General features: G+C 39.7%; 1 protein-coding gene across 2 annotated transcripts in view; it reads right to left on the reverse strand.

Moving 5' to 3' along the window:
* Positions 1 to 25923, reverse strand: part of LOC122548964 (SWI/SNF related BAF chromatin remodeling complex subunit C1a) — a 223669-nt gene that overhangs the window by 149344 nt on the left and 48402 nt on the right. For both annotated transcript variants that reach the window (XM_043688000.2, XM_043687999.2), the window contains exons 8-12: positions 24897 to 24972; positions 22887 to 23018; positions 8762 to 8886; positions 3830 to 3954; positions 1366 to 1425 (exon numbers count right to left, since the gene is read on the reverse strand). In XM_043688000.2, the coding sequence (XP_043543935.1) occupies positions 1366 to 1425; positions 3830 to 3954; positions 8762 to 8886; positions 22887 to 23018; positions 24897 to 24972 (518 nt within the window). The remainder of the gene's footprint in view (positions 1 to 1365; positions 1426 to 3829; positions 3955 to 8761; positions 8887 to 22886; positions 23019 to 24896; positions 24973 to 25923) is intronic.

Below are 25923 nucleotides of genomic sequence, written 5' to 3' on the forward strand. Positions count from 1 at the left end.
GGATACCATCAGGTCACTAGCTACAATTTTTAGTGCACCTTTCCAGCTCTTGCTGGCCTCCTCATTCTATTCTCTAAACTGGAGGCCATCCAAAACAGCCCATCTGTTCTTTTTTTCAAATGTCTTCAATCTTTGGATCTGCTTTGCCCTAGATGGATCTTTAAGGAAAGCAGAGGTAAGCAGATGCCTCACAATATACTTAATGCTTCTTCAGGTATGAGTCAATGATTAATTTTAATTATTTTTAATCAACCTGTTCAGACATTTTCTGACACCTGTGCTTGAACAGGGACCATATGGAGTACTTAATGAAGTTTGAGGCCATTTTACTTTTTTCTAAATGAGTACCATCACGCATCAACCACTTCTCATTGACCAAGACAATGTCCTGGTCAAGCAACAAAATTCAAATGACCATTGCTTTCAAATCCCTTCAGTGCCTTGCCTTGCCCCTCCCCACCTTGGCAGTCTCCACAAATCCTGTAACATGCAAAGCTATATACAAGACGCAGACTCTGACCTAAAGCACACTCAACTTCAATTACTCCACCAATGACCATACCTTAGTTGCCTTGGCCCTATGTTCTTGAGAAGCTATATTGTTCCAACTCTTGGCCACACTTGGTTCCTCAAAATACTCCTCATAAATCTTCCTCTTTGAGCAAGCTTTTGACCATCTTGTGTGACTTCATGTAATTTTGTTTAATCAATACCCCTTTGAATTACCATGGATGAAACAATATATGTTATATACATTTCAACACCAACTTCAAATTCAACATTTCTTGGAAATCAGAGGTAAATTTGGTCAATAATTAAAATTTATGTTCTTGCCACTTCTCAGCCCAATCCCTGATATTGTCAAAGTCTTGCTGCAAATGGACACTGACCTCTTAATGTCTCAAGAGTGGCGAATGTTGCTGCCAATATGCAATCATCACACATCTCCACCTCGAACCTTCTGATGGATGAAAAGTCATTGATGGAAGCAGCTGAAGATGTTTTGAGCTGAAAACACTACCTTGAGAAACTCCTGCATTGAGGCACTGACATGGAGATGATTGACTTCCTACAATGTCAAGCATTTTCTTTTGGCCGAAATATGACTCCACCAAGTGGGAATTTTACCCAATTCCTCCAGTCACCAAGAACAATCAGAGGGTCATGTAGGGTAAGAGAAGGCAGAGAAGGGGCCTAACAGAGGCACAAATCCAATGGTCTCTGTAATGCAATTTTAACAGCTCAAAGCAAGCTTTAAAAGCAGAAACTGTCTGTATTTCCCAGGGGTGATTTATCTACCTCTTCAGATAATGGAAAAAAAAATCAAGGTTCATCAGAATAGTGACAATTACAAAGTATAATTACCTAGATCTGCAATTGTGCCTCCCTTCACAGGTGTGTGCTCACTGTCCTTCTTGGGATTCACTAGTGTAAAAAAAAGTTATAGACAAGCCATCAAAAATGTACCCAATTCCATGCATTTCATCAGTGAGATTTTTAGATGCCAGCAGATTGGGTAAAACTTGAACTTGCATCCAGTTTTTTGCAACTGCAATCTATTGAATCCACTTGCAAACTCAATCCAAGTTTCTCTTCAGGAACAAAGGTATTTTGCATCTACAATTCCATGGCATAGAATTATTTGCACTGAATCTGCTTTCCACCGACGACAAAAACTTCACTCTTCCATCATAGTCATAACCTTAAATTCACATTTTCGTCACTGACATCTCAACAAGAATTCTTAACATCTTCGATTGTGTCAAGTCCTTCATCAATTTAAAACCAAACCTATTCTACTCCAAATGTCTATGTTGGTATGTTCATATATTTAAGCACAATTCAAGTTTGATTTGTACAAAGTTAAAAATCACATACCTGAGCTGAAAATGTGTTGCTGGAAAAGCGCAGCAGGTCAGGCAGCATCCAAGGAACAGGAGAATCGACGTTTCAGGCATAAGCCCTTCTTATGCCTGAAACGTCGATTCTCCTGTTCCTTGGATGCTGCCTGACCTGCTGCGCTTTTCCAGCAACACATTTTCAGCTCTGATCTCCAGCATCTGCAGCCCTCACTTTCTCCTTAAAAATCACACACCACCAGGTTATAGTCCAACAGGTTTAACTGAAAGCACACTAGCTTCCGGAGCTTCGCTTTTCATCAGGTGGTAGTGGAGGGCTCAATCCTAACACACAGAATTTATAGCAATAAGCTATGAAGGAGCGACACTCCGAAAGCTAGTGTGCTTCCAATTAAACTTGTTGGACTATAACCTGGTGTTGCGTGATTTTTAACTTTGTACATTCCAGTCCAACACCGGCATCTCTGAAGTTTGATTTGGATTTTTTGCATCTTCTTCTATATTCAGAGAACCTCTCAGTTCTCTCTCATCTGAAGCCAAAACTTCTGAACTAACTCTAAGTAGCTCTCGCATCTAAGATTGCTATCAGTTTAGAAGGTCTGCTGAGCAATACAGTTCTCAGAAATACCTGAAGATGAAACAGATGTTTGCATTTTTATTGCTGACACAATAACCTCAAAGCTCGAATCTAAGCATTCAGTCTTTCTGCCAAAATCTTGCAACAAAAACCTAAAGCATGCAGAACTGGTGAACGGGAACAAGTAGAACCCAGATCTCTCTCAACAAGTTGTCTATGAATATTTGAAATACACTGTAAAGACCACATCTTTTATTTTTCCTTTTTTTGGGATTGTGGACCACAGTAAGAGACTGAGGCAGGAACGGTTGCATTTCTCAAAAAAAAATTTTTACCAGTGCTCACTGAGAGCTGCGTTTACCCTGTTGCTTTATCCAACCAGTAAGGGTAAGATGTCTAAAATGCAACAGCACCCTAGATGCGTGCAGAGCACGTTTTGCCAAGACGCACAGACTGCTGACTCATTTGTGTCAACAAGACAAGGTGTGGAGACGAAAAGTCATTCATATTCCAACAATACTCTCATTGGCACCAGGGCAGATGGGTTGCGTCTGGTGGATAATAAAGAAGCAGCAATCTTTACACAACACACGTAAAAGGGTTTCTCTCTGTGCAGTGAAGAAACAAAAATCTGCAAGATAGCTAGCTATTCTCTCCCACAAGTTGCTAAAAGCTGCTGCCTCCAACCAATGACTGAAAGACTGAATAAAACGTGTGTCAACTGCTCTGTGCAGTAAAGAACTGAAAAACATTTGGAAAGAATAAGCAGCTCAAAGATTCTAACAACTTAAAGCACAAGAAACTTCATCAAATCCTGTCGACTAAACTGTGTTGCCCCAATATCTTTTATTTCCACTAAGAACATGCATGTTTGTGTGCTGAAGTTTGTGTGAGGGTTCGAGTTTCAGCTTGGAGAGTTATCAATAATTCATGTTTGTTTGCCTGTGGTTTGAATTTTTTGTATTAAGTGATGATGGGGTTGGAGTATCAGTGCACTTTCTCAGTGGGTTGTGACAAATAGCCAGGAGACTAACAAAGAAAAAACACTGACTTCTTTCTCCCCCTCAAATCCCATTTGGGTTTGGAAGGATCAGGGTTTGGAATTTTATCCTGAACTGCTCTCCTTCAACCACAAGCGTATCCCTCCACCTCCACCTCCCAAAAAAGTGGAAGAGGTGTTGCTCTTTATAAATGAAGTGCTGAAAATAAATGTGGCAGAAGGTAACTAGCCCAACTGTGTACAGTATACAGTTGAAAATAAAAAGAATCCAGAGGTATTGGGATTAACACTATTGAAAAATTTTCAGCATGTGAAACTTCAATATTATACCAAAACACTCTTTTTCAAGAGCCATTACAATAACCTGAATGACAGAAGAGACCAGTTCCTTACCATTTTTAGGTAAAATAACTTCTTCTACATTTGGTACAGGAGTGGGATCCTCCATGTCTTTGGTCAGGTCTTCCTGCTCCTCTTCATCTTTCTGCCCCCTCCTCTTTAAGTATGGTGTCGGCTGACTACAGGCAAAACAGAAACATTATGAACTTTAGCATCAACACCACCTAGTTATGCATTTATAAAATTTACTTTCATATATTAAGCACGATTGTAGAGACGGCAGGGGTACCTCAGTTCTTTACTTTCTCATGCTAATTGCAATTTATATATTCCACATGAAATTTGCCCCAATCGCAATCAATAATATTCCAGGTGAGAAAGTAAAAATAAAGCTTGCCCATGTAGAAACATCAAAAATTGGATGAATAGGCCATTTGACCCTTCGAGACGACTCTGCCACTCAACATGAGCATGGCTGATGGTCCAACTCAATACCCTGTTTCTGCTTTTGCACCACACCTTATAGCCCTAAGAACTACACCTAACACCATCTTGAAAACATTCCATGTTTGGCCTCAATTGCTTTCTGTGGCAGAAAATTCCTCATGGTCAGAATTCTCTCTACCCTCAAGCTAAGACCCCTTCTCTGGACTCCTCCAGTTATGGGGAAAATCCTTTTAATTGTTACCTTGTCTAGTCATGTTAGAATTTTACACATTTCTATGATTCTTCCAAGCTCCAGTGAATCTTGTCCAAACCAATCCAGTCTCTCTTCACATGTCAGTCCTGCCATCTGAGGAAATTAGTCTAGTATTTGGAGAATACCTTTAAAATAATCAATTGCTGTATCATGGTTTTCGACGTAGTTGAAAAACCATTTCACAACCAAAGAAGTTCAGAACAAAAGATTGAATTCAGCCCATCTCGTTTTCATCTACTCAAAAACCAGCAAGATTATAGACTCCACAAATCCTCCTCTGCTCGAAATATTCATCCACTATTCCCTCAAAATATCTACCAATTTCTCCTTGAATTACTTATTGTGGCTGAGAATTGCATGTGCCAAAAGATCTCAAACCAACTTGTCCTTACTTCACTATGGTCTCTTGAATTTCAACTGATGAAAGCACTGATTAAAGGCAAGTTTTCTTGCTTATCACAGCAATATATTATATCCTCACTCAAAATTCAAAAGATAATGACAACTATTTTTGAGCTCCTATTGAATTGCATCTGAACCTTTGACCAAATACACTGGGTTAACTCATTCCTGTGGACTACAGCTTTTCATTCTCAGTGACAGGCTGGTGAATTCATCCCCATTATTCCTAATTTTGGAGGCAGGGTGAAATATATAAACACCTGCTTCCACTTAATTTTTAAAACCTTTGCGGATACATTAGCTACCCTTCAAACTATAAAAATTGTTCCAGAATTTAGAGAATCTTGAAAGATAGCCAAAGTTTCCATTATTCCTATTTTCACTACCTCAAATATCAAGGGATACAGATTAATGGATTCTGGGGATTTGCTGGCCTTAAATCCTATCCATTTCCCCAACACTCATGAGAACCTATGTTCCTGAACATATTTGCAATGTTGTTTGCCTCCTCCTTTTGAAAGCAGACCAAAGTATGTAGTTAGTTGGTCTGTTACCTTCATTACACATTGTAACTACCCCGATTTCTTGCCATGCATTATAAAGGCATCTTCATTTGTCTTCACATACCTACAGAAGCTTTGAGTTAAGTTTCTTGCAAGCTTCCTTTCACACACTTCTTCCCCTTCTTAAATCAATCTCTTGGTCCTCCTTCCTTGGATCTAAATATACCAGTAATTTCCATTGTTTACCATGGCGAGGTGACCTTTCCCATTTTATTTGTGTCCCAGACAGGAATGAACAATTATTGCAATTCACTGCATTTTTTTAAACTGTTGGCCAGTGCTTATCCACTGTCAGCCCCTGAATTAACATTTCTCAATTTATTAAAACCAACTCATGCCTCACACCATCATATAGTTTTCTTCATTATGATGGAAAGCAACATAGTTGATTCTGAGACTCAGTCCTGAATCTAAATATTATCATATCTGCAAAGCCAACTATTCCTTTTTGCTCACATAACACACAGTCTAGGATGCCCTATGGGATCCAGAAAAGCATCTCATACACACTCCAAGAATCGCTCTTCTACAACAGTGGCAGAGATTTTGATTTGCCCAATCTGTTTGCAGAGGAGAAGTAACCATACTTGCAGCTGTGCCTGTGTTGCTTGAGTCACTAATTTCCTGTTTAATGACTTCCCCAACATTAGCTCTACAGTTTGGAAGTTTATACACAACTCCACTTGTGTCTTCTGTCCCTTGATGTTTCGTAACTCTACCCATACAGAATCTACTTTACTGCAGCTAATTTTCTTGTGCTGAGAGCTAAGAAGTTGAGACTGTTTTCTTGGACAGAAGGCAGCTCAGAGAAGATTCGGCAGAGATTTTTAAAATAATGTGTGGGCTAGATAGATTACTTATGGAGAAGCTGTTCCTGCTTGTACAGGAGAAAACGAAGGCAGAGATTTAAAGTGATGTGCAAAAACGCAAGGGTGATGTGAGAAAGCGAGTAGAGCATGGGATGCTCTGCCTGGAAACATGGAAGGGGGAGATTCAATTAAGGTATTTAATAGGGCACTAGATGATTTTTTGGATAGAAATGGTGTGCAGGAATATGGGAAAAGGAAGGAGATTGGCATTAAATAATGGAATCAGCGTGTGCATTGTGGTTCAAATGTTCTCTTGCTGCACCACAACAATGCTGTAATTATTGTCCATTCCTTTCAAATAAAGGCCCATTTTATTTTTGTTCCCTCTTAACTCAAGAACCTCAGCGTTAGATTTTTGAGATTCATGGACAAAAACTCCCCAAGTCCTCTATCCTGCAACTTTTTGCAGTTTTTCCTCCATTTAAGTAATATTTTAGTCATATATTCTCACTGCATAACCTCATGTTCTCAAATTACATTTCATCTGTCAGGCTTTTCTCTACTCCCTTAACCTGTTTACCTTCCTCTACAGACTCTGTCATCCTCACCACTTGGTTTCTCACCCATTTTTGGGCCATTATAAATTTGGTTATAGCACATTAATGTTGCTCATCCAAGTCATTAATATGTATTGCACAGAATTCTGGCCCCAACTTTGATTGCTGTGGCAAATCACATATTAGAGTTTGGGATCATGAAAACATCTACCATATCCAAACTATCATCTGGGAGTTAGCCAGTCCCTATCCATGCTAAAAATGATCTTGAACACGATGGGTTTTGTGTACTGTTAAGTAGCTAACTTGCGGTACCTTACCAGACACCTTTTGAACATCCAAATGTATCACAATATATTTTGCAATTATCAAGGAATATCTCCTCCTCTGGCATTAATAGAAAGGTGGTCATTAAATAAAACAGTTGAAAACAATTGGTGAAGGACACTATCCTGAGAAACTCCTGCAGTGATGCCCAGTGTCTGAGATGTTGGACCTTGAACAACCATAAGCATCTTTCTTTGTGCAAGGTATAAATCGGGCTCCTAAATGCCACGCTCCACCAAATGCAGACTTGACGTTAAGAGCAGTCGCTCTCACCTCACCAACTAACCTCAGCACTTCTGACCATGTTTGAATGAAGACTGTAATAGGTCAGAATGGCCCTGGTTAAACGCAAACTGAGCATCAGTGAGCAAGTGAACTCTTAGCATGTTCCATTGAACCCTTCCATCATTTGGCTGATATTGAAGAGTAGACTGAAAAGACTAATTTGTCAGGTTGAATTTGTCCTCCTTTCTGATACACCTCGGCAATTTTCCACTTTGCCGTTTGCATATCAGTGTTGTCATTGCTTGGAACAGCCCTGGCTTTCGTTTGGAAAATATCTTCGCATTACTGATAAAATGTCAGCAGTGCTAATAGCTTTTTCAGTATCTAGCACCACCAGCAATTTATTCATTTTGTTGGCGGAACAAATAAAATTTGTTCAATTGTGGTATCTGAGAGGTTGGGGACCTTAGGGAGAGTTGGAAAATTTGATTATCTAATTGGTATTTTTAGTTGAAGGTAAATGGAAACCCTTTCAGAATGAAGTTTTGCAGTGATGGCTGGGTTTCCCCCAAAATAGAAGATAGCATTAGAATTTACATACTGTTATGCTTTACAAAAAGATGTAACTGAGAATTCAAGTTAACTTAAATTTTGTTTAGTAGTGGGACCTGGGTGTAACTAGCCAACCAGCATCTGCAGCTGTCCAGAGTACAGTTTAAGTCAACCACATTGCTGTGGGTCTGGACTCATGTATAGGCCAGACCAGGTAAGATTGATAGATTTCACTCCCGAATGTACAGTAACAAATCAGATGGGTTTTTGTAACAATCAGGAACAGTTACATGGTTATTATTGTTGTTGTTTCCAAAACTGAATTCAAATTCTACCATCTGTCATATTAGATTTGAACCCATGACTCAGACGGTATTCTGATTACTCGTCTGGTAACTTTCTCATTATGTCACTGCTTCTAACTAATATTGTCATCACTGCACAACCTGTCATCGCAGTTGAACCCAATGTCTTGATTTAAGGTTTATGTGAATGTGTGTATATCTGCGAACTCATGATCATCATAGAAAGCCAAGCTCTAAAAGAAATGCAATTCAGAAACTTGGCTCTCCAGCAGCCCCAATTCTCTGGGCTTGACTCATGCACTCCATTACCTCTATCCATATGTTCTCATAACAAATTAATCAGAACACTTCAAGAAAAAAGCAGAGCAGTAATAAAACTAGAACATTCCTACTTCACACCTAACAGTTTTTTTTTTTCTGTTGCTGTAAAAGCAATGTCAAAAGGAACAGTTCAATGGATAGAAAAACACCAATTTCAACACCATTTTAACCATCCACCAAAACCACATGCTCCCTGAAATCAATCTGTGAGGCAACTTGACTCACCCTTTCTTTCCACTTTTCTTTCTTGACTCAGCAGGTGTCGATATTGGTGAAGGGGAACGGGAATGTTTTCTCTTCTTGGCACCAGTTGTTGACTTTCTGTCCTTCCTATCTGGTGTACGGGAGTCCTGGTTGAAATAGATTAGCAACTTAGAAGTGTTCAACATTCTGACCACAAAGCAATATTAACAAAGTCATCATAAGCTGGGTGAATTGTTATTTTAGAATTCAAATGTCAAGTTATTTTTCTTGATCCATGGGGAAGAAGGTTGTAATGTGTTGAGTTAGAATGGCAGAAAACAAGAAAATGCTCAAACTACACTTAGTCATTCAGTAGCTCTGAAAACCAAATATAATTTGTGAATCTTTCTAATTAGACCTTCTCATTAGTGCTCCCTCTCTTACCAGGTATTGCCATGTCTTCACTTCAGCTTTGCTTAACATTTTCTGCAACGCTGTCATTGCTATATTATTGATGCTAATTCAGGCAATTGGAGTTTAAGTGATAGCTGTTTGATGATTTTAACTATTTCTCAAGAGATAATCTGGAAATTGGAACTTGGTGTCAACAAAAAAGGTGATCATGTATTATTCCAATATTGAGCGGTCATTAAAAACCCGATCAGTTCACAAACATCTGTTTTGAAACCAATTCTCTCCCCACGTCCATCTGGCTAATGCATTCTAAGTTCATAAGAAATAGGGGCAGAATTAGACCATTTGGCCCATCAAGTCTGTTCTGTCATTTCAAATCATAGCTGTTATGTACCTCAACCTCATTTTCTGCCTTCTCACCATAACCATTCAACCCATAATCAATTTTTAAAAATTTAACTCCTCCTTAAATTTACTCTGTCCAAGCATTCACTGCACTTTGGGGTAGCAAATCCAACAGATTCACAACCCTTTGGGAGAAGTAGTTTTTCCTCAACTCAGTTTTAAACTTGCTACCCCTTAAACTCAGACTGTGACCTCTCATCCTAGAATGCCTCACAAGAGGAAGCATCCACTCCACATCTATTTTATCCAAACCTTTTATCTTGAACATTTCAATTTCATCTCTCCTCATTCTGCTAAATTCCAGAGAATACAAACCTAATCTGTTCAATCTCTCTTCATGTAACAAACCTGTCATCTATGGAATCAAGCTAGTAAACCTCCTCAGAACTGCTTCCAGTGCCAGTACATTTTTCCTCAAAGAATGAGATAAAAACTGCACACAGAAGTCCAGGTGCAATCTCACAGATAGCTTTTACAGTTGCAACAATACTTCTTTACCTTTATAATTTATTCCTCTAGCTATAAAGTCAACATTTCATTCTCTTTATTATCTGCTGTACCTGCACGCCAGTATTTTGTGACTTGTGAATGATGACATCCAGATCCCTCTGACCACAGCACCTCCAAGTCTCTCCCCAATTAGATAACTGGTCGCCTTGCCATTTTCCGACCAAAATGCATGACTTGACACTTATCCAAATGACTTAAACTCAACGTCAATCTAGTTGAATTACAATTCCCTTGAAACTACAGAAGCAAACCACTCAGTTGCACCAAATCATTCTAACTCTTTAAAGTCATTATGACATGGAACACAGGAGGAGGCAGCTATTCAGACAATTGAGCCTGCCCCTCCAATCAATAGAATCATAGTTAATTCGAGGAAATCTTCCCGCCCACCCCAAGTGGAATAAAAAGTTTAATAACCTTGCATGCAATTCCCACATTCAAAGAATAAATTTCAAAAAAATAATTTTACAAAAAATTACTCCTCAAAATTTTGTACAATTATCATGACATTAAAGCGAAGATGATCCCCAAGTTACTGGGAAGATAATGAATTGCTTGGGGGGGAAAACTACAAAATCAATCTACAATTCAAATCTGCGATACAACTTAGATTATGATAATTCATTTACTTGCAGATTCTGCATGTGCAAACTGTCTACACCACAGTGTGATAAATGCCAGAGTGGCACAATCTCAGCTCAATTAATACTTGACCAGTAGAAATTGGAGGTTTCAAAATGAATAATGGTTATGAAGCAAAAGGCAGCATGCAGCTTTAATACCTTGCTATAATTACAAGGAGTTCTCCTATAACATGACAGTCACATTCCAACAAAACCTTGCTTAATAGAACATTCTTAATAGAAATAATGGTGTCTATGGGGTTGGGGCAGACCAGCAAAAAATATCACTCACAATCACTCAATCATCCAAATGTCTAACACAAGGTATAGCACAGCCTAAATGAAGATTGAAATCATGTTTTTGATTGAAACAAAAGTAAATTTAACAAAGTACATTTCAAGTACGGAAGAAAATGGTCCTTTGTACAATATCTCTCAGAAAGCTGATACGCCGGAAGTTGACATCTGGGCACGTGCAGGATGGCACAAAGACCAGTGCTGACATCAAGCAAAGAATGGCACAGAGACTTCGGCGCAAGCACATAACTGCACCAAGACTGGCACCAACGTGCAAACTGATCCCTGGTGGAATCAAGGTATGGCCAAAGGCAGGTGAGCATTGTTGAAAATACCATTTCCTAATTCTTGAGCATTACAGTCACATCGCGAAGCTGAAATGTGCATTATTCCAGAACTACCTATACTGCTCGCTACAACCAGTAGTGGGGTATAGGTGGGGGAAATGTGCTTTTTAAAATTATTAACGGGAGTGAAAGAAACATGTTCTTGTGGAAGCATAATTGGAGGCACCCAACGAGGTGAGGAATGTGTCGTACCGAAGTCTTGAAAGCAATTCAATAACAACCAGATGTGGAAAGAAAAAAAGAAGTGTTTTACTAATTCAACCATGTTGTGCACTTTCAGACCCCATTGACCCGCATTTTGATCTTCAATGTTCTTGAGCACTTCATCTTTCAAATCACTCAACCTTGATACTTTTGAATATTTTATCACTTCCCCATTCATCCACTTCCTATTGAAACTCAATCGAAGGCTTAGGCAATATTACATGTTTGTCAGTGGTCATTTTCACCAATAGCGCTTCACCCATCAGGTGAACATCTTCACTAAAAAGTCAATTTCTTTTCATCTCGTAGAAAACACTAAAAAATGAAAGAGTAAGAGACAGAATGGACAAAAGGAGGACACAACAAACAGTTTCGCTCTCAAATACAAAGAATACCCTGGAGCCAAATGGCACAAATGTGCTCTCGGGTGAAAGACGGACATAATGAGAGCTTACAAATGGCGGATGACAGAAGTTCATTTAATTTCGGACACACTCTGACTTCATTTAAATCGTGATATGGAGGTGCCAGTCTTGGACTGGGGTGGACAGCTGCCTCATGAAGGAGTAGGAGCTCCAAAAGTTTGCAATTTCAAAGAAACATGTTTGAACTATACCCCAGTGTTGTGGGATTTTTGACTGATTTAAAATCAGTCATTCAAATATTACAAGACCAAATATGGTGATTCTTATAATTCAGGTTTTTTTCAGAATAAAATCATATCCCTTCCATTCATGTTCCAACTCCTGCATATATACAAAAAAAAAACTACAGTACATTCAATACGACAATTGATCAGAGGATTTCATTCCTTGAAGGTCTTCCTTCGAGTTATACAACAACACAGATACTCGTACATTAGCAGCCCACTCGGGTGGATGCTGGATTTTCACCTGGTGAGTGAAACCTCAGAAGAAGTGACATACAAGCAAACAATAGAACAAGGGACAGCTGCCAATAGTCCACAATTTGGACCTGACCTGCAGAGGTCTGCTGAGCTCGAGATGCAAAGCACCAGCACAGTTTATTGAGAAACACAATACCAGGGTGGATCAACAATTTTGTCATGTCTCTTCAGATACGCTACACACGACAAAGTAGTTACAAGGACAGAAAAGTCCAACCCAAATTGCCAATGGATTGATGGTGCAAGGAATGCAAAAACTGCAGATAGATCACCTATATCAAGCTTCATGATAATTTGCCATATGAATTAATGTAGAACTCAACCACAGCGGTGCCAAATTTGATATCAATGATTTATTTTTATTCATTCAGAGATGAGCATATTGTTGCCAAACTACCCAGTTACATCCTATTTCCAATTACAATGGTCTTCATTACCTGCTGCAGTCCTTGGGATGTAGGAACACCCACAATGCTGTCAGAAAGGGACTTAAAGGATTCTGAACCAGCAACCGCGATAAGAATAGCGATGTAACTCAAGGTTTGGGCATTCCCATATATCTGCTGCCCTTACCTTTCTAGTTGTAGAGTCACAAGTTTGGAGGGTGCTGCTGACAGAGCCTTTCATGAGTTGCTGCAGTGAACCCTGGAGATGATACACACTGCTGTCATTGTGCACTTGGTGGAAGGACATAAAAGACTTAAAAACCAGTGTTTATTTTCCCAGAAAGTATCAAGAACATTAAAAATGGTTGGAGCTGCAATCATCCAAACAAGCAGGAATATGCCTTGTAGATGATGGGCAGGCACTGGGGAGTGAGGAGGTGAGTTACTCGCTGCAGGATGCCCACTTGTGATGATCTCTTGCAGCAACTGTATTCACATGGCAGGTTCATTTTAGTTTCAGGTTGATGCTAACTCTCAGGAAGTCGACAGTGGAGGATTCAGCAACAGTAATATAATAGAGAAATTCCACTATCATGTCTTGACGTGCAGGCTGTCGTTTGATGACACTTGTGTGGTGCAAATATTATGTCATTTATTTGCCCAAGATTGAATGTTAGCTATATTCTGAATAACTTGGACTTGGACCGCTTCAAAATTTAAGCAGTATCAAATCAGGAAATTATTAGTGAATAGCCACACATTTACCTGACAAAGGAACAGCGCGCCAAAGGTTGTGATTGCAAGTAAACCTATTGGAGCATAACTTGTGTTGTGTGACTTTTGACTTTGTCCACCCCAGTGTAACACTGCACCTCCACATCATGATGGAGGGAAAGTCAATAATGTAGCAGCTGAGATTGTTAGGATACTCAAAAGACTTAGGATACTCACTTGAAGAACTCATGTGGTTGAAATGATAATTCCTGCTGTTGGGAGTCAATCTTAAATCATACTAATTATGACTTGAACCAGCAGACAGTACTGCCCTTAATCAATCACCAACAGCTTCAGATTTGCTGGAGTTTCCTGATGCCGCATACACCTGAGTGCTGTCCATATGTCAAAGGTGATGACCCGCACTTAGACAAAAAGAACTGAACTGGAGACTTTGAACAAAGGCTGCAATAACTATTGGAAGGAATTCAACATCCATCTCGAGCTTCACTATTCCACAGGTCAGAACATAATCTAATAATTTTACCCAATTTATGATATCGTTATTTGCATGCTCTCCACTTTGAACTTAAAACACGAACGATAATTGGTGAAAATAATCCAAAACACCTGCACTATAAAAAGGGAACATAAAACAGAGTACTCTTGGCAGAGATTCACTGAGAAAATAATGTTTTGATCAAGAATGTTTGTTCCAAAGTTTAAAAAATAAAAATGCAGATCACCATTCATGTTCCATTGTCTCTCAGGAAACACAGCATCAATAAGTCTTCCAGAAGCTCTCTAAAAGAATGATCGGGTCTTACAATTGCTATAAATTTGCGATAAATTGTGTGTCTTACAATTGTACGCTCCACAACCACCTGGTAAAGGAGCAGCACTCCAAAAGTTAATGCTTCCAATTAAACCTGTTGGACGAGAACCTGGGGTGTTGCCCGATTTTTGAACTTTGTCCAGTCCAATGCTGGCTTGTCGAAAGGCTGCAACAGCAATCTTTGTTCTGCCTGACAAATGGTCACAGAGTAAACACACAGATTTCTCACAGCCTTGGGTACCAGTTGCAGCCTCCAGACAGAGGTTACCAAGTTTAAAGAGCCACCTTAGCTGCAACTCAAACTGCTCTTGGCTTCCCGTGTCAGAAAATAAAATAAAAGCTAAACGCTTTGATACCATTTGTTAGGAATACTGGATAAGTCTATTCTCAAAGTAATAACAGGGCTTGGCAGATCATAAGCTTGTCCAGCTATTTACAGCATCTATTGGTGACTGTTAGCCTCATACGAGCATGTTCAATGTTTTTGAACAATAAAACCTAAAAGTATTGGCCCGACAGACAAGTCTAGGGGGCCAGTCTGAGAGGCGAGCGCGTGGAGACAGCGAGGCCTCATGTTCTCAAGCCTGGCAGGCATGAACTCAATGAAAAGCACTTGAATTGGGAGTTCTTTTTAAGACACTTTTTATTCTTATTACAGACTTTGATTAAGTGGAGTACTTTTTAAAACTCTGTATTCCTACGCTGGACTTTTTTTTACTCTTTCAATTAAACACAAAAGTATTTGTACCTTGGTAACCTGACCTAAGATTACACCAAAGATGCAACATTACAACATTTCACCACACTCAATTCAGATGCGCATGACAATAAAGGGGTCTCTAATTTAAAATTAAAAAGTTCATAAAGATCTAAAACAGCAGCATCTTTTCCCCTAAAAATGTTTTTTTATTTTTTTCAGTCAGTCAATTCATCCTAGTGACATGTCACTCCTATTTAACTCTTCAATTTCTTGCTTAATGGACGCTTAACAAGTTTGATGGCCAAGAGACCTCTTTGCAGTTCTGCTGACATAATCCTATTGTCTGTTATCATAGCTTGAAAACTTTCACACATTCCCTCACAGCTTGGAGACTTCACAAACTTGAAAACCTGCGCAATGGCAAAACTGTTCTTTTTAACTGGAAATAAACAATTCCTCTGCCTGGGAAAAACAGATTGGGGCCACTGTGATTGGAGTGCAGTTGAGCAGAACCAAGTTTGTTTTTTGCCTGTCCATCAGAAGCTCAGCATTGCAAAACACTGCAAACAGCTTCACAGATATCGAGCTCAGCACTTAATGCAATCATGTGTTTCAACAGAAATTACATTTTCAGTCACTTATCCAAATGACCTTCTGACCTCTCAAAAAAATGTACTTACCTTCATATAACTCAAACTAAAGCACATCTCCCTCAATTTTAAAAATCCAAATTACCAAAGCAACTGGCAACAAACTTAAAAAGGAATTTAAAAATCCATTACAGGCATATAAATAAAGGTGGTAAAATCAGCAGTGAAGCCAATTCAGAACTAAAAAAGATGATTTACGCATAGCTATGGTACAGCTAAGGTATTAAATAGTTCTTTAGCTCTGATTTCAGCAAGGAAGTTGCTGCTACCTAGCTCCGTGTCAAATAAGAAGCTGTTCAGGCACCTGATGGATGAAAAATTAATACGGTGGCAGTATATTAACCATGGGTGACTTAATCTTCATGTACACTGGAACAGCTGGATTGGCAGAGGAAAATGTCAGAGTCTTGATGACCATTTTCTAGAACAATACATTTGAAATCGACCAGAAATCTAGCAATGTGGAATAAGGCAGGTTTAATGAAGGAGTGACTATAAAGGATGCCCTTGGAAACAATGATGAGAACTTGGGGGAGGGGAAAACGTGGGTCAAAACCAAAATGAGTTAACTGAAATAAGGGGAATGACAAATGAACAACGACACAGCTGCATGGGAAGACTGAGGAAAGAGTTTAGCAGAAAAGAGGAACAAGAGCAGAGTTTTAACAAAACAGCTCATGGCTCAAGGAAAGATGTCTACCGGTGAAGTAGGAGGATTCTTGGAAGAGAAATCAATGATGGTTTCCCAAGAAAGTTAAGGAGAGTATTGAAAAATAAAACACATGGCAACATAAAAGATTTGTTGTAGGCCAGAGGATCAGTTTTAAAACTAAAGGATGACTAAATAAAAATATACAGGAAGAGAATAAACTTTGACAGTAATCTTTTAAGTAACATCAACACAAACAAAACGAATGCAACTCCCTTAGAGAACGAGACTGGGAAATAATAATGGGGAAAATCAGGAAACAACAGAGTAATTAAACAAATACTTGGCATCAGTCTGCACCGTAGAAGACAAAGAACATTCAAAAATGACTACTTCAAGGAGCAAGAGGAGGAGAGAAAATAACTTCAATATCTAAAGAACAAACTGTGAGAGGAAATTAATGGGGTTAAAGACTGATTGAAGTCCCCTCGTAACCATGGATACCTAAGGTCGTAACTATAATGATAGTGGATGCACTGCCAGTAGCCTTACAGGATTCCAGAGATTGTGGAATAGTGAAGTCAGCAAAAAAAGAACAGGTAGCTACAGCCAAGTTCTGCCACTTGTCAGGAACATATTAGTCTGTTTGAAAGGATGTAATAGCAGAGCAATTACAAATAAATATCATCAAGTAGAGTCAGCATGGTTCACAAATGGGAAATAACTGACAAATTACTGGAATTCTATTAATGTAACAAGTTGGATAGATACAGGAGAAACATGTAATTTATTTGGATTTTCAAAAGACATTTAATATGGTACCAGACGATATTCCTTCAGAAGCTCAGACCTCAGTGTTGAAGGTAGCTTATTAGCATGCACAGAGGAGATTGGTTAACTAATAGAAGACAAAGTTGGGATAAGGAGGTATTTTCAGATTGGCAACCTGAACTAATGGTGTGCCACAGTCATGAGTGCTGCAGGCACAATTACCTCACACATTGATGACCTGGATGAGGAAAGTGAGGCCAAGTTGGCGCAAGACAAAAATTGGTGGGAAGTCAATCATGAGAATAACGCATAGAGTCTGCAGCAGGATGTAGATAGATTAACTGAATGGACAAAAACTTAGCAGATGTAATATAATGGAGAAAAATGTGAAGTTATGCACTTTGGCAGCAAGAATAGAGGAGCTGTCAGTGAAAGACGACTGCAAAAAATGAGATTCAGGAGTTCTTGTCCATAAATCACAAAAGCTAACATCCAAATTCAACAGCTATTTCTGAAGGCAAATGGAATATTGGCATCTATTTCAAAAGGGAATAGGGTGTTAAAGTTGGAGGTTTCAATAAAACTATACAAGGCATGCATCTGAACACAGCTGGAACACTGGACAGTTCTGCACCTCTAATCTCACGAATGATACACTGGCATTGCAGGCAGTCCAGAAAAGGTTCACTCAGCTGATACCAAGTATACAGTGACTACCTCATAAGAGGTTAAGTACTTGTTGGAATATACATGAATGAGGGGCAATATTATTGAAACAGAAAATTCTTAGGGAACTTGGAAGGGAGAATGCAGATAAATTATTTTCCTCTGAGTGTCTAGGGCCAGATATCACAACCTCAGAATAAATGGAAAGGAGTAGGAATTTCTTCTCTCAGGAGGGCATTAAATCTGTAGAATTCTTTCGCCCAGAGGGTTGTTGAGGCTTGGTCATTAAGTATATTCAAGACTGAGACAGACTTGCTTTTTAAATCTCTGAGGGGATCAAGGATTCTGGGGACAAGACGGAAAGGTGGAATTAAGGATTATCAGACCAGCCATTATCTCATTGAAAGGCAGAAAAGACTTGATGGGCTGAATGGCCTACTTCTATTAAGACATCATATGACCTTATTGCTGTACTGAGTCAAGTGTGTGTAAAAACTGCAGAAGCACTGCCCATAACTGTCCATCTTTCATACTGGAGTATCAGAGGATTGCAGACTTTCAAACATGTTATTCATGAAAGAATTTTAAAAAAACCTAAGCAGTCCTCCTTCAAAAAGAGAAAGTTGACAGGATTTGAGAGAAGTATTCAAAAACATGAGAGAATTGGAGGGAGTAGATAAAACGAAACTATTCACACTTAACTAAATAACACATATTTAAAAAGGTAATTGGCAAAATGGCAACATAAGGGCAGGAAAGCGGTTCAGTGATTAGTACTGCTGCCTCACAGCGCCAGGGACCCAGGTTCGACCCCATCCTCAGGCAGCTGGCTTTGTGGAGTTTGCACATTCCCTTGGGTCTGTGAAAGTTTCCCCCCTGCAGTCGAACGATGAGCAGGTTCGGTGGACTGGCAATGATAAATTGCCCAGAGTATCCAGGAATGTCTAAGTTACTTTGGTTAGTCATGGGAATGGGACGAGTTTGGGTGGGATGCTCTTCAAAGGATCACTGTGGACTTGATGGTTCAAATGGCCTGCTTCCACACTGTCGGGATTCTAACAGTCTTCTGAACATGATCTTCATTTTAAAATAAGGCAGCAAGACATTAGGCTCTTCTATATACTATCCGAGTGTATGGTGGAGACATATACCATCATGGTATTCAAAAATAGAGAGTTGGATCATTACTGAAAAGGAGAAATGTGTCGGACTGTGGGCAAAAGGCAATGAATCCCTCAGACTTAAAGAGTCCAAATTCAAAATTGACCCTTCTAAAACAAAATTAGGTTGTGAAGACAGACATTTCCTTCCCAATGGACAAGCAGTTACAAGACCACAAAGATGGTCATCGCCAGTCCAACTGAGCTTGGGAACACCATCTGAGTGAAGGCAATTGCACAGCCTTAGTCAGGACATATCCTGAGCAGAGGGACTCCAAGTCAGCACACAACAAAACCCTGAAAACAAAAGCAAGCCTTGGTTAAAAATTTCTTCAGAATCCAGGTTGACAGGCCATTATAGTTTCTGCTGGTACTTGGATTCGGAACAGCACAAGAGTCCCATCAGGCCTGGACTGAATAAGAGAACTCCGGTCAAAATCGAGGAACATGCACACTTTAAAAAGTCCACCTACCGCTGGTATCGAACAGATAAATTGCTTAGCAATGTCCAAATCAGAAACAAACAAAATAATATATCTGCTTAAATGGTCAACCAGTTCTGATAGAGGTCAATACTGGTGCAGCTGCCTCATTGATTGTGGAATCACTCCTCACAAAAACACAATCTGGACTCCAACCTTTAAGTTTGCATAAGATCTTGGCTAAACTTGGAATTTATACTGGGAGAACTCCCACAGACTAAGGGTACAACTTAGTTTCCAGTTTCTTATGAGAAGCAGCTGGTTCAGTTTCCACTGATTGACATAAAAGGCTTGGGCCTAAGTTTGATGGGGCAGAATTGATTGGCTCAACATTTTGATCAGAAAATGGCTGGCTGAGCGAAGTCCTAATTAAATGCCTGTAAGCTTTTCAAAGTTCTATCAAATGGTGAGCACAAGTCAATTTCACAATTCTGCCAGGCCCGCCTCATGCCATTTGCCTCAAGTGCAAAAGCAGAGGCAGAAATCACAAGGCTGGAAAGCAAACGAATCAAACTAGTAGAGATGACAGCCTTCAGCTAATCTGATTCACCCCATGTGATATCAAATGAATGGAGGATCTGAATACTGCAGAGGCTAGAGGCTCTGATAACAATAGAACAGAAAACTTGTGCTCCAGAACCTGCTGTACCCACAACCAAGCTGTTCCAGTACAGCTACAACAGTGACATCTAGCCAACACAACAAACTGAAAAAGTTTGAAGTTTCATCCTGTACACAAAGCGGGACAAATCCAACCTGGACAATTACTGTCCGAGCAAACTTTCATATCATTACGTTATGGAGGTGGAAGGGGTACTCTACCTTAAAGAGGATTGAAAGACTTTGCAAGCACGGTGCATGGTGGCACAGTGGTTAGCACTGCTGCCTCACAGCGCCAGAGACCCAGGTTCAATTCCCACCTCAGGCGACTGACTGTGTGGAGTTTGCACATTCTCCCCGTATCTGTGTGGGTTTCCTCCGGGTGCTCCGTTTCCTCCCACAGTCCAAAGATATGCAGGTCAGGTGAATTGGCAATTGCCTGTAGTGTTAGGTAAAGGGGTAAATGTAGGGGAATGGGTGGGTTGCACTTCAGCAGGTCGGTGTGGACTGGTTGGGCCGAAGGGCCTGTTTCCACACTAAGTAATCTAATCTGTAAGTAATCTAATCTAAGCAGAGTGCTAGAGAATTTACAATATAACACGTGATACAGCAGCGAGCAGTACCTGGGTTACTCGGAGACAAAAGCAAATTCAAATTCAGCCAGTTTAAATTATTCAAAACTCCAAACAAGTTTGAATTTGCTATTTTGACAATATTAAAACCATTAAAACAATTTGACGTTTTGGGGTATAAAACCAGGATAAACTGAACAGTTGAGAGAGAGAACTGCCAAGCCACCAATATATACTGACTGTCCGCAGAATAGCTCTCTTAAAAAGGTAGCTTTGTCTATCAATGACCTGTGAAACATAAACCCTAAGTAGTAAAGACAGACAGAGGAAGATACAAAGACAAGATTCGACAGCTGGCTGGTTTTGAAATTTGAATTTCTTTGCTAAATCTTCGTTGTGGGTTTTATCGGACCAGTATTATAGAAGGCAAAATAAAAGATGGGTTAGAGAAAGGAATTGTAGATAGTCCTTAGTTAATTATTCTGTTACACTTTAAGAAATAAAGTTGTTAATTTTTAACTTTAAATGGTGACCTTTGGGATAGTTTTCAGCCTATCTAGTTTTTAGGGATTACAGCACGAGGTGAATCTTTTCTGTGTTGTCAGGTTTGACTTAGCAACAGGGTTTACAATTTGTACAAAAATGGAAGACGCCATGAACAGTGCTGTCAAGCAGTACCTGCTCAGCAATAATCTGTTCAGGGACACCCAGTGAGCATTCCACTAGCTCATTCAGCTCCTGACTTTATTACAGCCTTGGTTCAAACATGGACAAAACACAATTCCAGAGGTGAATGTGACAGCCCTTCATATGAAGGCTTCATTTGACTGAATGTGGCATTGGAGGACCCTGAGCAATACTGAAGTAACTGGCAACTGGGGAAAATACTTAGTGCCATTTGGAAGTTGGTGGTGATTGTTCATGGTCATCTCAGTTCCAGGAATTCTTTGCAGGAGTTCCTCAGGATGGTGCCCACAGCCCACACACCTCCACTGACTTCATTAATGACTTTCCCTCCATCATAAAAGTCAGAAGTGGAAATGTTCACCAATGACTGCACAATGTTCAGCACCGTTCACAACTCCTCAGGTACTGAAGCAGTTCACGTTCAAATGCAACAAGATCTGGACAATGTCCAAACTTGGGCTGATCAGTGATTAGTCATATTCAGACCACACACATTCCAGGCAATGACCATCTCTACTAAGAAACAACCTAAACATGACCACTTGAAATTCAATAGCATTAACATCAGTGAATCCCCCCACTATCCACATCATGGGGGTTATCACTGACCAGAAACTCAACTGGACTCACCACATAAATAAAAGAGCAGGCCAGATGTTCAGAATACTGTAGCAGCTAACTCACTTCCTAATTTCCCACCTTCTTAAAGGCACAAATCAGCAGTGTGATGGAATATTCCCCAGTTACCTGGATGAGTGCAGCCCCAACACCCAAGAAGCTTGGTAGCATCCAAGATAAAGTATCCCACTTGAATTGGCATCACATTCACAAGCCTCCAGCACCAATATTCAGTACACACAGTTGCTCTGATCTGCAAGTTGCACTGCAGTAATTTGCCAAAGATTCTTCGACAGCACTTTCTAAATTGATGACCACTTCGATCTATAAGAACAAGGGCAGCACGTACAAAAGAACACCACCACCAAGTTCTCCCTGAAGCCACTCACCATCCTGACTTGCTCATATTGCTTGGTCAAATATCCCAGAATTACTTCGCAAACAGCATTGTGGGTCCAACTGCTGCAGTTCAGGAAAGCAGCTCACCACAATCTTCTCAAGGGGAACATGGAATGGACAATAAATGCTGGCTGCAATGCCTACATCCCACAAGTGAATCAAAAAAAAACTAGTCAAGACAAGCTTCCTTCCTCCAAGGGCATTTGCGAACCGTTCAAGGTGTGTGTCCATGTGTGCATATTTTATAATATTTAATTTGAACTTAGTACGAGTATTATTAACAAAATAAGTTCATACTCTCAAATTACCAAGATAAAGGTTGAACTCAATACCTCTCAAATGATCTGTCATCACTACACACCAAATACACCAGATCAATTCATCGAAGTCAAAAATAATGAAAAATCACGAGTCCACAAGTCTCAGCTCTTGCACAAATTTATGGATTCAGTAATAAAAGGTCACCCTGAGATATAGTAAAAATTTATGCTTGATCGATCAAGTCTCTCACTGTGTATATGCACAGTTTAAGAGTTACAGAAACGCAAGAGAGTCAACGAGCATACTTTACCTCTTCAGCTACTGTCCTGATAGGAATGCGCTGTCGGTAGCTTACAGGCTTTCTGTTGTCATCAACTTCATAGTCCTCTTCATTCATCCACTCATTGAATACATCAGTGTCCAGGATCCACTTAGCATGCACCTGGACAGGTCAACAAAAAGGTTACAATATGAAATGGTGGACAAAATGCCAAAATAAACAAACACAAAGTCCTGAAGAAACTCAGCAGATCTAGCATAATCTGAGAAGAGATAAGTGGAGTGAACGTTGTGGTAACACTTCTTCCCCAAAGGAAATACACACAGGATTCAAAACATTCACTCTTTCTCCACAGATGCTGCCAGACTTGGAGTCTTGGAGTGATTCTATTTCAGGTCTCCGGCATCTGCAGTATTTTACTTGTGTTTGATAAGCTGCTGATCTGAGTTAAGGGGTGGATTACATTTTCAGTTGGGGTCAAGAAAACAAAGATTTTGTGTGATCCAGCAAAAGAACACAGCTGCTCCTGTATTCTAACAGAACCACTTAGCAGTGTAACTGAGTAATCTACTGAGTACATGAATCTGATTTAAAATGTTCATAGGATGACTACTCTTCCTATATGCCTCATGCCTAAAAGTTGCAACCGATCTTCATGAAATTCACCACAGATGTTCATCTGCTTCTCTTGTATGCAGAACTGACTCATGTCCCAGCAATTCTGGTCAGTACTCCTGTTTTGTATGGGGATCTGGTAAACATGAAAAGATTTTCTCCTTCGTTTAATCTGGCTACAATCCACTTGACAGTCTCATGGTCTTCAAGAGTGATGTTTCCACATCAGTTTTTGATTGACCAGAACCTATCCTGAACCCTGCAACCATGTGTACCAAATCTACTGGTGCCACCCAGCTCCACAACCACATTTTCCACCTCAATATTTAGGCTATCCAAAGCACTAACAACAATAATGCCTGTCACAAGACCCCCGATGCGACTTAGCAATTAGCTATCATGCACAGCCATTCAGGATTCAATACAATCAATCGTGGCAATTTGTTCCATTTCCAAAGGGGCACCACAGGTTTGATTCCAGCTTCAGGTCAATGCACGTGTGAAGTTTGCATGTTCTCTGTGTCTGTGTGGGTTTTCTCTGGGTGCTCCAGTTTCCTCTCAGTCCATACATATGCACGTTGGCCATTGTGAAATTGTTCATAGTATTCAAGGATGTTAAGGCTAGGTGGGTGAACCACGGTAAATGTGGGGTTACGGAATACAGTCAAAGGCAGAATCTGGGGAGCATGCTCTTCAGAGGGTTGGTGCAGACTACTTACATCAAAAGGTGCGTTTTTGCACTGTCGGGTACTATGGTTCTATGTATTACAATTAGATAATTCTACTCCAAATTCAGTTGATTTGCATTTCTGGTTTCCAGATAAATATTATGGGCCCCAGGATGAACATGTAATGAAGGGAAACGTACTATATTGTACAAAATGTTGCCAATTACAGGAAATGTGAAACACCACATTGTCTAGTTCCAGAAAGCAGATGATGATTCCAAGGCATGCTCAGAGCTCCATGCCCCAAAACCAAACAGTCCTCCAGAACTACTGCAAACTTCGCAGTCCTTTTAATCGTGGCAGAACACAAAAGATTCTAGACTGCAGTTTGCAGAATCCGTTGCACTTCCCTAATTAAAAGCAATTAATTTTAGGTGAACCATATCAGAGCCTCTGAACAACTGTGAGAAGTGTTACCTGGGGGAAAAAAAGTGGCATCATATAGGATTTTAATTATATACTCACAACATGGCATCCAACTAACTACTTTCCTTATGAATGTATGCGGGGCGGGGGGGGGGGGGGGGGGGGGGTGTTCGTTCATTTGAAATGGTGCATTAGTGACTGGTGCTAGCAGAAGTCATTTCCTTGTACAGTTCCATACTTAACTGCTTCTGGGTTTTTGCCGCTTTTGTTAATATATTAGTAATTCTTCATTAATCAGATCATTTATCTTGCAAAAATATACTTGACTTACTTTCCATGGCCTTTCTGGGATTGGTGGTTCTTCAATTTCCGCTTCAATTTCATTGGCCGGCGTCCAGGTATCATAGCTAGCAAATCAAACAATATTAATCCAGTCTTTTGAAAAAAATTCAAAGACTAAGAATACTTTTATGAATTGAGACATAAATTTCAACCAATTGTTGGATATACTATCATTTTTGCAATAGTGGACACCTGCCCCTTGACAAGGAAGGGCCATCCATCTCTGTATCTCTATTAATCTCCAATTTGCATAGTTGGTATCGGCAAATTCCTCCATCCCATCTTCACTATTTTCAGTGATGGTATCCACTTCATTCAATTCGCGATTAATATTTGGATTCCAGATGTTTTCCATAACCTTTAATTTACTCAGTTTATGCATTTTATTTGACATCAGGTCATTATCATCCATTTCCTCATCATCACTAACCCTATGTATGTGAGTGGGAGACAGGAGACAAAGAGAAAAAAAAAGAAGAGGGGTGGGAGAGGAGGTAGAGAAAGAGACTGAGCGTGTGTGAGAGAGCGCCAGAAATTAGTGATTATGAATGGCACACATCTAACAGTTCAGATAGCAGATCAGATACAAAGAATGTTTCTTTTTTAAAAATCACCTCTGCCCCAAACATCCTCACATGAACAACAATTAACACCAATATTTTGTTTTAAGCAGCATGGTAATCTGGAGATTTCCATACAAGGCAAACTGAACTTGACCAACTTAAAGTAACTGTTTGGTCATTCACTAAAATGAACAAACAGAAATAAAACCAAGACAATGTTGGCCATCATGCACATAATTTTAGCTCCAAAAAACTCTAGCAAACAGTTAATTTAGAGCAGCTTAGAAGGTGATCCTGAATCAGTTTCCCAGACTGTGAAATCCATTTTTTATCTTGACTATGCGCTCAAACCTGTGTTTACTCACTCTATCATTCAAAAGAAAATAGTTTATTTCTGCCATCTTGTACCGGTATCGCACACTCTGACTAGTATGGGTTCTAAGAATTTAACTA

This window comes from Chiloscyllium plagiosum, unplaced genomic scaffold (genome assembly GCF_037043375.1).
Source record: "Chiloscyllium plagiosum isolate Xiang-an unplaced genomic scaffold, Cpla_swu_hap1 HiC_scaffold_4, whole genome shotgun sequence".
Lineage (NCBI taxonomy): Eukaryota > Metazoa > Chordata > Chondrichthyes > Orectolobiformes > Hemiscylliidae > Chiloscyllium > Chiloscyllium plagiosum.